Consider the following 12,281-nt stretch of genomic DNA (forward strand, 5'->3'; position numbering starts at 1 on the left):
AGAGGGTTTTTGGCCTGCATTCAGGTTGGATCACATATGCTAATCTACTCGCCACAATGCAATGCAAGAGGAGGTGCACACCACTTTCTTGCAAAAGTTCATCTGCTACTGCAGCCTGAGTAAGTCTGACCTTACTCAAGCTTACAGTTGCAGGGGACCTTGCTCAACCAAGTAAAACTGTACTGCAGATGCGGTACTTGGTCTAACCACACCAGAAAAACAAATGCTGAACACCTCCACCCCACACTGTGAACATTTCTGCCTTTTAATAAGGCAGAGGTATTCGTATTACAGCGGATGCAATTGCAGGACCAGTCCTACACATTTGCAGAAAGGGTCCTGTGCTTGAGCAGTTTCCCAATTATTGGTAAACTGCAAGTTGGATCAATATGCGATCCAACCTAGGCAAGAACCTTATATTATGAAACTCACTTTGACATTTGCTAGAGGTTTTCTCACCAGAAAACCTACAAAATGTCACATGCAAGTAAGGTCAGCACATTGAAACTCCATGCCTATTAAATGATGAACACACAAAACTCTCATCGTAATTTGGCGAGCGCAAACAATAGTAATAAAAAAAACAGACCCTATTACATTTCTCCCTTTTCTTTTGTAATATAAAAGTAGGAGGCCAATTACCATGTAGAGTACAAATTATCCCACCAATAGTATGCCTACTCCTTTAACCCCTTCAGTGGTGTTTTTTTTATTAAGAGCGCTCCCCACTGGGCGAGTTCTTACTGGGGAGCGCTCCCTAAAATAAAACCCCACCACTGTGTCCCTGGGTCCGGACGGCGGCGCTGATCTGTGTAATAGCTGCTGCCCGGTCCTGCCCCCGGAAGCCTGGCTATGTTTGGCGTGACGTTACACGATCACGCCGCACACAGCAGGGGTGTGGAAGGCCGGGCAACAGGAGCCGGGCAGCCGCTTGAAGCTGAGTGCAACGCTGATCTCAGCGCTCGGCCCAGGAGCGCAGGCAGTGGCACTCCCAAAAATTTTCAAGGTTGCCAGTCTGCGCACTGGAGCAAACCCCAGAAAATTCTCAGGAGTACCAGGGAAGGGGTTAAATATGTATTAGTGCTGTGTAGTATGCATACACCAGTTCAATAATTATTTTGATATAAAAGAAATCATCAGTTTGGCAGCACTATGACAAAGTTAAAATAAACTACAGTAAGGGCAGTCTTGGATTTTGTCTTTTGACTGTACGTGCCTATGATGAAACTTCTTTGCCCAGTGCTTACATGTTTAGCAGTCTATACCTGTGGGTGTCAGATGAAGGTTGCTGAAATTCTCAGGAGCTTTTTGTGCAATCTCCATTTTACGATCCATGACAGCAAAGACCTTATTCCCAGGCTGGGCCATCCTTGGCACAACTGGACCTTAAATTTTGTGGGAAGAAAAAGATAACTCTTTTTTTGGGGGCACTGCTTTTACTGTTAATGAAAAAAGATTAATTTTACATATACTGATGGGACAAGTGGGTATCAAAACAATAGAATAACATCAGTCAGTTCAAGCCAAACCCCCCTTCCCCCACAAGTGGACCTTATTAGAGGTGTGTAGTAGAGGTAGCGGTCATTTTACATCCTCTATGGGTGCACACAATCAACTAACTTGCCTAATCAGACCACCCATACTGCAAGGGCACCTTATTTTTATATATATATATATATATATATATATATATATATATATATATATATATATTAAAAGAAGAGAGGAGAGCGCTCCATAGTGCAATAACATAAAACTTTTATTTTTAAGAACATAATTTGTCTTCAAGAAAAGGCTGGTATATAATAACGTACCACAATAGGCGGTATATCACCGCAAAATAATCGCGTAGAACGTGTTATACTCAACACAAATGTAGGAGAGGTTACACTCGGGCTTTTCAGCTTCCAAACACGGCTGGTGGACAGACTGCAACGCCAGGCCACGCCCCAACGCGTTTCGTAGTCACGTACTTCGTCAGAGGGCTGGCCTGGCGTTGGTCAGAGTCCTCTTTTAAAGGCTGCGGCTGTCTTTCACAACTGAAATCCATCGGCTAATTACAAGCTCTGATGTAGCGATTTCTGACAGCAGCAGTCTCCAAGAAAATATCCCTTTCTTAAAGTGCAAAATGCTACATAATATATATATATATATATTACAAACAGTACAACAATTCATATAAAATACATTGACATTAAAAAACTTTTTTTTAAAAAAACAACACAAAATCTATTACACAAAAAATCAAGTAAGAAATATCAAGTAAAAAATATCAAATAAAAAATATATAAAATATATCATATATTTTCATTTACACAGACACGTCGATAAATATCGCGATGAATTTCGTGTAAAAAGTGCCATTATTTAAAAAGTGTTATTAGCAATAAAAAAATAAACATTTATTAAGCAGAAACATATATAAAGCAATATGTATTATCACAAGACAATCATGATTACATTTAGCGTCATTAAAAGGTAATGAGACACTAATATGTCTCATTACCTTTTAATGACGCTAAATGTAATCATGATTGTCTTGTGATAATACATATTGCTTTATATATGTTTCTGCTTAATAAATGTTTATTTTTTTATTGCTAATAACACTTTTTAAATAATGGCACTTTTTACACGAAATTCATCGCGATATTTATCGACGTGTCTGTGTAAATGAAAATATATGATATATTTTATATATTTTTTATTTGATATTTTTTACTTGATATTTCTTACTTGATTTTTTGTGTAATAGATTTTGTGTTGTTTTTTTTAAAAAAAAAAGTTTTTTAATGTCAATGTATTTTATATGAATTGTTGTACTGTTTGTAATATATATATATATATTATGTAGCATTTTGCACTTTAAGAAAGGGATATTTTCTTGGAGACTGCTGCTGTCAGAAATCGCTACATCAGAGCTTGTAATTAGCCGATGGATTTCAGTTGTGAAAGACAGCCGCAGCCTTTAAAAGAGGACTCTGACCAACGCCAGGCCAGCCCTCTGACGAAGTACGTGACTACGAAACGCGTTGGGGCGTGGCCTGGCGTTGCAGTCTGTCCACCAGCCGTGTTTGGAAGCTGAAAAGCCCGAGTGTAACCTCTCCTACATTTGTGTTGAGTATAACACGTTCTAAGCGATTATTTTGCGGTGATATACCGCCTATTGTGGTACGTTATTATATACCAGCCTTTTCTTGAAGACAAATTATGTTCTTAAAAATAAAAGTTTTATGTTATTGCACTATGGAGCGCTCTCCTCTCTTCTTTTAGTATTTCTACACCTGTGAAATTCAGGTGCTTGGGAGCTGCCAGGACAACAGAAATTCCTTTGGTGCAAATATACTGAAAATTTGGGACTTTATTCTTCTGTCCTCATTGTGTGGATAATTGTGATATTACCCACAGCCTCCAGGTTTTTCAATTTATTGCGCACTTATTTTTCCTTTGTTATATATATATATATATATATACACATACATACATACATACATTGATCCCCCAGATATTATGGATAATACATAATTGCATAACATCCAAAACAGTAAAATAATTTGATCATTACTGATCACATTGGTACACACCTGAAAGTACAGTATAGTGGCTTTAGCTATTATTTCTACTGTGGCTAGGAAACCTAGGAAGACTAGCAGCTCAGCTAGCAACATTAGACCCAGACTTTAAGGGCCTGTTACTTTTTTGGAAGAAAAGCAAAAAAAAGAAATTACAATAAAAAAAAAAAATATAAGCAGCAACTAAATGAGCACCTGAGCAAAACCATGTGCACTGCAGTTGGGGGAATGTAACATGTGCAGAGACAGATTTTGGGTGGTGTGTGTCCACGCTGAAATCTAAATTTCAGTGTAATGATAAAAAAGGGATTTTTGTAAGAACTTACCGTTCGAATCCCTTTCACTGATATGGTCCTGGTGACACAGCTTCACATTGGGATGTAGGAGGGTCCGTAGGAGCCAGGCACCTATCCTAAAGCTTTTGGAGGTAGGCTCCTCCCTTCTGCATCCCAGACTCCTCAGTTCAATCTTTCAAAGCCACTGGAATACATTAACTCAGTACAACGCCTGCACATATTATATGCACAATTTCAAATTTAACTTTTCAACCATTTATAACATGAAACATCATGAACACTGGCATGCTTACTGAGCGTAAGGGAGGGATCGCTGTGTCACCAGAACCATATCAGAGAAAGGGATTCGAACGGTAAGTTCTTACAAAAATCCCTTTTTCTCTTTCAATGGTCCTGGTGACACAGCTTCACATTGGGACGTTCCAGAGCCGGTCCTTTGGGTGGGTACGCTCAGGTCTGCAGCTCTCATCACTGCTCGCCCGAATGATGCGTCCTCCGACGCGAACTCATGGAACCTATAGAATTTGGCAAAAGTATGAACAGATGACCAAGTGGCAGCCCTGCAAACCTGCTCAGCTGTTGCCCCATGTCGAACCGCCCAAGAGGTGGCGACTGATCTGGTGGTATGCGCATTAATCCTGGCTGGCACAGGCCTACCAACTTTAGTATATGCAAAAGCAATTACAGAAACGCAACCACCTAGCAATGGTCTGCTTAGAAGCAGGCCAACCAATTTTGTGTACATCATACAAAACTAGCAAAGTATCAGTCTTCCTGACACTCTTTACTCTGTCCACATAAATGCGCAAGGCGCGCACAACATCCAAATTCCTCAATTTGTCCCTATTCCTTGAACCCTCTGGGGGTTGAAACACAGGCAGAACTATCTCCTGATTTAGATGAAAAGCAGAGACTACTTTTGGTAAAATTTGGGGTACTGTCCGAAGGACAGCCCTATCATGAATTATAAGGAAGGGAGACTTGCAGGACAATGCTCCCAACTCCGATACTCTTTTTTGCTGACGCCACTGCCAACAAAAAAAATACCAGTTTCCGTGTAAGGAATTTAAGGTCAGCCGACCTTAACGGCTCAAAAGGCGCCTTTTGAAGGCACTCCAGAACCAGAGATAAATCCCATGGTGCTACTGGTTGCTTGTAGGGAGGTTTCAATCTAGAAACCCCCTGTAGGAAGGTCTGTACTTCCGGTAACAGTGTTATCCTTTTTTTTTGGGGGGAAATAAATTGACAAGGCCAAGATCTGCACTTTGAGTGACTGAAGGCTTAACCCAGAGGAAAAGCCATCCTGCAAAAACTCCAGCAATTTAGCCAATCTAAATTGTGTGACTTCTGCCTTTCACACCACCTATATAGGTCTTTCAGACCCTATAATAATTTACAGAAGACACTGACTTTCTAGCTTTAATCATGGTGTTAACCACAGCCTCTGAGAACCCCTTGTTCTTCAAGATGGCGGTTTCAACAGCCAAGCCGTCAAATTTAACCGAGCTGAATCCAGATGGTTCAACGGTCCTTGGTTTAGAAGGTCTGACCTCAGAGGTAGACGCCACGAGTCCACAGACAATCTCTGAAGCCTCGAGTACCAGGACCTCCTTGGCCAATCTGTGGCAGTGGATCTCTCGTCCTGGCATAGAACCTGGGCACCTGATGGTTGAACCTTGATGCCATCAGGGCCACAACCAGAGTTCCCCATTTCAGATTAATCTGAAGAAATACTTGTGGATTCAGGCTCCATTCTCCACCCCTGGTATGAATATCGCTGATAACGTTGGAACATTCCGTTCCGCCCACAAGAAGATCCGGGACACCTCCCACATAGCCAGCTTGCTGCGTGTGCCTCCCTGGTGATTCAGATGCGCCACAGCTGTGGCGCTGTCGGTCTGAATCCTTAAAGGGAGCCTGTCTCCTGCCAGAGAAATCACCTTCCACACAGCTCTCAGTTCCAGAATATTGATCGGCAAGGCAGACTCCTCCGAGGTCCATAAGCCCTGCAGACGCAGGTCTAAGACTACTGCCCCCCCAGCCCCTGAGACTGGCGTCGATAGTGACTACCAGCCAGCTCCAGGACTGCAGAGACCGACCCCACTTAAGGGAATCCACCTCCATCCACCATTTCAGGGAAGACCGAGTTTCTGGAGACAACACTATGTGTTCTGACTTCATGGTCTGAGTATTCCCCGACCAGGCTGTCAGAATGTTCCACTGGAACACTCGAGAGTGGAACCTGGCGAACTGTAACGTCTCAAAAGACGCCACCATCTTCCCCAGCAGCTTGAGAGACCTCCAAACTGATGTGTTCTGAGAGCCGAGGATCTCCTGGACCAAGGCAGCCAGGTCCATGGCCTTTGCCTCTGGTAGGAATACCCGATGTATATGGGTATCCAGAATAACTCCCAGGAACTGGAGTCTCTGTGACGGCACCAACTGAGACTTTTGTAAATTTAAAAGCCAACCGTGAGCCTGCAACAAACCTGATGGCTTCTGCCAAGTGACTCTTTCGCTTCTCTGCTGATTCCGCTTTGAACAGCAGATCATCCAAATATGGAATCACAGTGTTTCCCCTCAGCCGAAGCACCGCCGCCATTACTGACATTATCTTGGTGAATACCCTTGGCGCTGTAGCCAGACCGAAGGGCAACGCCTGGAATTGCAAATGCAGGTCTCCTATCGCAAATCTCAATAGAGCCTGATGTTCTGGATGGATAGGAACATGAAGGTATGCGTCCTGGACATCCATGGACGCCAAAAATTCTCCCTGGTCCAGGCTCAGCAGCACTGACCGTAGAGACCCCATTTTGAAATGGTCTACCCACAAATGGATATTCAATGACTTTAAATTGAGAATCGGTCTGAAAGACCCGTCTGGTTTGGGCACCAGAAACAGAGTGGAAAAAAAAAGGCTTCTGGGTACCGGGATCACCACACCCTTCTCTAAAAGAGAGTGAGCCGCTCCCAAGAGAGCTGTACGGAGCCGAGCCTCCTTTGGTAGTGGTGTGGGAATTAATCTTCTCGGAGGAAGACCTTTGAAGGGAATTCTGTAACCCTGGGCTATAATGTCTAATACCCAGGAATCCTGGTCTAACAATGCCCATGCGTCCCTGAACTGTGGCAGGCGCCCCCCCCACACACACCTTGACCACCGCCGGGCAAATCCCTTGGTAGTCATGCGACGGGTTTGTCCTCTCCTTTGGTTTTTGGTTTATTATGAAAAGAACTGAATTTAGACTCTGGGGCCTTGCCCCTGGAGGACTGAAACTTTCCCCTAAAGGATTGTCCTCGAAAGGACGCACCTCCTCTAGGGGAGGGCCGAAAGGACGGCCTAAAAGCAGAAAACCTTGATGTCTGCTTGGCTGCAGGGGCCGGCAGGAAGGTAATTTTACCACCCGTGGCCTGCTTAATAATTTCTTCTAGTTCTGAACCAAACAACAGTTTTCCTTTAAAAGCCAATGCCTCTAAGGCCTTCTTAGACTCGTTATCCGCCTCCCAAGCTTTAAGCCAGAGCACTCTCCTGGCATTGACGGACACTGAGGAAACTCTGGCAGCCATTTTGAGAGCTTCCTCCTCAGCCTCAAGGACATACTCTGCAGCTGCTTTAAGCCTCTCCGCAAGTAACAACACACAAGGATCAGCATGTCAAATAGTGCACAGGTCATTGGCCCACACAATCATGGCCTTAGAGACCCAGGCTGAAGCAATCAGAGGGCGGAGTGTGTAGCCCACCCCTTCAAACATTGCCTTGAGGTTACCCTCCAGCTTTTTATCTACGGGGTCCTTAAAGGCTGCTCCCCCCTGCACTGGTAGCACAGTGGTTTTTGACAAGCCTGCCACAGCAGCATCTACCACTGGAACCTTCTCCCAGAGGTCTGCATGAGCCTCAGGCATGGGATACAGGCTTAAAAATCTTTTAGGCATCTAAAGCCTTTTATCAGGGGTTTTCCAGGCCCCTTCCAATAAATCTTGTAAACCCTCGTCTGCAGGGAAAGTATCAGTTTCTTTACGCTGTCTTTTAAAAACACCCTTTGCAGGAGTTTTATCTTCCACAGACAAATTCAATGCCTGTTTAACAGCAGTAATCAAATCCTCCACCCCTGAGGCTGAGGACTCTTCAGAAACATCACCCTGATCCCAGGGTATGTCTGTGTACTCTCCCTCCTCATCAGCAGCTAACACTGGTACTGAATAAGACCTTTTAGGAGTCCCCACAGAATCACCATCAAACTTGTCCAACAAGTAATTAAACCTGCTGATTCCCTTAGCAGTATCCTGCATGACCTGTAATAAGTCAGGATCTGTCTGGGTCAGAGGCAAGGAGCCAGAGGACTGCTGAGAGAATGGCAATGGTCTAGGGGAATTACCAGCACATCACTCTGCCTGTCCAGTAATGCACCAAAGCATTAACAGACCTGCCCAGGGACTTGGCCCACGCAGGCTCCGATAGCACTACCCTCTGGGGTTCACTCCCCATGGGTTTCACAGCAGCGCAAGAAATACATAAGCCCCCCCTGGCCATCTGCTCAGGGACAAATTTCAGTGTACAACCACTGCAAGCGCTCAATGCATTTAAGGCTCCCTCCCCCAAAACCACAGACTGTTGCTCAGACATGATGTTCTCAAATAACACAGTCACAGCACCTTAAATGTACAGGCATTATATACAGAACCAATGTACTCAGTCACTTAGCTGTCTGTAGTCTTCAGAATGGGGAAAGCGATGCCCAGGAAATCCAAACACTCTGTCAGGATCTGTAAGCCAGCTCAGCTCCGCTGCAAGCATTCTGAATGGTGCCAAAACAGAGTGAGGGAAGAGACCAAGTCCCTGCTGCTGCGGGGTCCGTGGCTTTTGGCGCCAACCACCCCCAGACAGCCGCTCCCATTGTAGGATCTCCTAGTTCCAGTATCTCCCCCTCAGCTGGGGACCACTCAGAACATGCCTGTAACACACTGCTGTCCTCTCATATAGGAGCTCAGTGTGTAAGCTCCGCAGAAAATGGCCGCCGCCATCACGGAGCGCCTGTCCCCCATGATCCCCACCTAGCGTGAAGCCGGTTTCACAACGCTCCGGAGCCCAGGCAGCTTCTTAAAGGAAGCTGTAAGCGCTGCACAGGGAGGCCAGACAGCGTCTCCCCTGTGCACAGCGAGCTGACAGGACGCGCTTCTGTCAGCTCCAGCTGCGCTAGCAGTGTGAGGATTCACGAACTGAGGAGTCTGGGATGCAGAAGGGAGGAGCCTACCCTCCAAAAGCTTTAGGATAGGTGCCTGGCTCCTACGGACCCTCCTACATCCCAATGTGAAGCTGTGTCACCAGGACCATTGAAAGAGAAACTGTTAACCATTTGTTTTCTACATGCAAAAGCAGACAGTAAGTACCATGCACAGAAAAACATCGAACTGTATTTGCTCCCCTTGCAATTCAGCATGTGTTCCAGATAAAAAGTTCCTTGCTTTTTTTTTTTTTCTTTACTTCCAAATCAGAATAAGGCTCTCTCCTGCAGTGACCTTCCCCTCCTCCTTTTCTTACTGTGGAGATCATAACTAACACACACAAAAGTTTACCTTAATAAGAAATGGAATGAGACTAGAGTACATGTACTTTCGGTTTGCAATAAGGTCATATAGACTGGAAACTTATTATCTTCATAAGAATTGTGACCCGCACTGTACAATTTTAATATGGCGTTGCATCGTATGCCATTACAATGGTATGCGATGCAATCAGAACCGATTTTTTATTGTACAGGCACCCTGATGGGTGATTACTATGTTAAATGCACCCCCATTGTTAACGCCACCCCCACTACAAACGCGAACCCGAAGCGTGGCGAGCGCATTGAGCCCGCGAGGGGCGGCTGTATGCGTCCTCCGACCTTTTCATATCCCCACTATCGACGTCGGCGTGGAGTTGAGTTTATATAGTGTGGTGAGCGCAGCGAGCCGAGCCCGAAGCGTGGCAAGCGCAGCGAGCCCCGCGCTGAGCCGTGGAATACATGTGAAGTAATCCGCATCTCCTCGCTGCGCTCGCCACGCTTCTGGCTCGCTGCGCTCGCCCCACTATATGATGCGATCGATACGATTGCATAAGATGAAAATCGTGGGCGCCGTGCTAGGAAACAAGTACCAACAATTGTTTACACTTTATGTTATTTTCATCAGAACCCTTTCACTCCCCTATTGTAACTACATAGAAAGGGTGTATGCTGTGCTCCATTTTGTAAAATACAGAGGATAAAAAAAACAGCACAACTTTGTACAAATGTAATTATATATTGACTATGGAAAAACCTCAATAAAGCAACATACTTTTCTTGTTAAGTTGACCTTGTACTGGCTCTCCAGAAGCACTCCAAAACATTAATGGTGGTAATGATGCCCTCTTGCTTCTTCTAACACCACTTTTATTATCATCAGAGAGGTATGTGTCTGGCATTTCCAAGTTATCGGATAGAATGCTTCTCAGTTCCTTACCTGCAAAATAGAAGTTTTGTACATACCGGTTAAGTCCCTTACTCCATAGGGGACACTGAAATACAGAGTATTGGGAGTGCCGGAGGTGGCTGACACTTTAAGAATTTACAGACCCCACACCACAGCAACCTAAAGAGCTCAATAATTTTCTAATAGAGGAGCTTATTCTTAGTCATCCACTAATGGCACTAGCGCTCAATGTTTGTATATAGCTGCTTTGCAAATATATGAAATGACCACAGAAGATGTCTTGTATAAAGACACCCACCTGCGGCATCTCTGACCCACTGCTGCATCCAAAGTCACAGCAATGGATCAACATTATAACCATTCATCTCAGCGTCGGACATCTGAGTAACTCTCATGATACCCAATATGTCAGGCTAATGGGGTCAATGATAGAGGTGACAAACGCTGGGTCGCACCCTTGTTGGAGCTGGGTCCAAATACCTGGGTGCGACCCGGTGTTTTGGTGTAAAAGGGGTATTATTTATTTAGCACCTTCTAGAAGATAATAGACTCAGAATGGTTGCCTATAGCAACAGCCCATCTTCAATAGAACTCCCATCTTAGTAAATGAACACAGAGGGGGTAATTTACTATGCTCCCGGTATATGGCTAATCCTGGGTATGAATTGATATGACGGGCATGAGCCGTATTTTGTGAAAAATACGAATACGGGAATAGCTAAATATACTAATTGGACGTATTAACCGGATTCGTATTATCTGATTGCATAGCATGGGAGTCCTATGGAGGCGTGAATAGCCAGTCAGCAGCGGAACTTCCCCAGGGCCTGCTGCTGATTGGCTGGGGGAGGGGCCTTCGCCAGTTCAGTGGAGGAGCTGCAAATGTAAACAAACACTTGTGGTTCGTCCAGTGCATGGCACGGGTGTGTGGTTTCTTATTTTAAACCTGCCTACTTGGAATGAATAACCCAATTCGATGAGTGATTTTAGTACGAATTAAAGTTGTATTTTTCTTTTGTGTGTCTTTTTTTCATTATTGGTTTTATTGTAGAACTACAAGTACCAGTGGGCCTTTAATGCCCCACATGCTGGGACTTGTGGTTCTCCAAGTCCATGCACGCGGGTGAGGCTTGCAGGGAGTTGTAGTTCCACGACAAAATCCAATAGTTAATTTATTCTATTTTTACCCAATACAAATCAGCCGATGCCCACTGCCCTAAAGCACCGGAGACAGCCCCGAGCTTCAGCCCAGGTAGGGGATATCCTGCAGGGGTTGCTGACTAGTCTGGGGGTTAATGCTTTGGCCTGGGGGAACTTGTACAAAAAGATTCCTCTGGCTGTGGCATTACCCTGCTGATTATTTGGACCTGGTGGTGGTTGTCAAAATACGGGGGACCCCTATTCATTTTGGCCTCCGTCTTTTGGGAACCAGGACCAGCCCATGAGCCTGGTGCTAGTTTACAAAATCCTGGGGAACCCCAAATTCTTTGTCCCCTGAATTTCTAAAACCAGCACTGGCTCTTTGAGCCTGCGCTGATTACAGCCATGGGTGGACCCCACGCGATTTTTTTTTTTTTACACAAAAAAGCCTGCACAGATCTGACTGATACATGCAGACTTCAGCCAAATACACCTGGAAAATGAGGAGTATTTTCCAGGCGTATTTTCAGATCAAATATTGCCTGTATTTTACATACTACCAATTAGTACATTTGGAATCACCATTTGAATGAATGGTGATTCGTATCTGTATTCTTTTGATGGCGTATGCGTTCGCATTCTGGAATACAAATAAGCCTGTGTGACACAGCTCAACCTTGGGATGTAGTGGGGTCCGCAGGATCCAGGCACCTAGGCTACTTTAAGAGGCAGGCTCCTCCCCTGCTGCGCCCGAGAAATCCTCAGTAAAACTTCCAAGAGCCCACTAATATACTTTACTCAGCACAACGCCTTAACATATTAA

At 44.8% G+C, this 12,281-nt stretch overlaps 1 protein-coding gene across 1 annotated transcript in view; it reads right to left on the bottom strand.

The window, feature by feature from the left end:
- LOC146064789 (uncharacterized) overlaps positions 1-12,281 on the bottom strand; it is a 382,419-nt gene that overhangs the window by 64,861 nt on the left and 305,277 nt on the right. Inside the window, exons 5-6 of the mRNA XM_083178664.1 lie at positions 10,184-10,348; positions 1,266-1,385 (exon numbers count right to left, since the gene is read on the bottom strand). Coding sequence (XP_083034790.1) covers positions 1,266-1,385; positions 10,184-10,348 — 285 coding nt within the window. The remainder of the gene's footprint in view (positions 1-1,265; positions 1,386-10,183; positions 10,349-12,281) is intronic.

Source organism: Crinia signifera, chromosome 1 (genome assembly GCF_055691185.1).
Source record: "Crinia signifera chromosome 1, ASM5569118v1, whole genome shotgun sequence".
Lineage (NCBI taxonomy): Eukaryota > Metazoa > Chordata > Amphibia > Anura > Myobatrachidae > Crinia > Crinia signifera.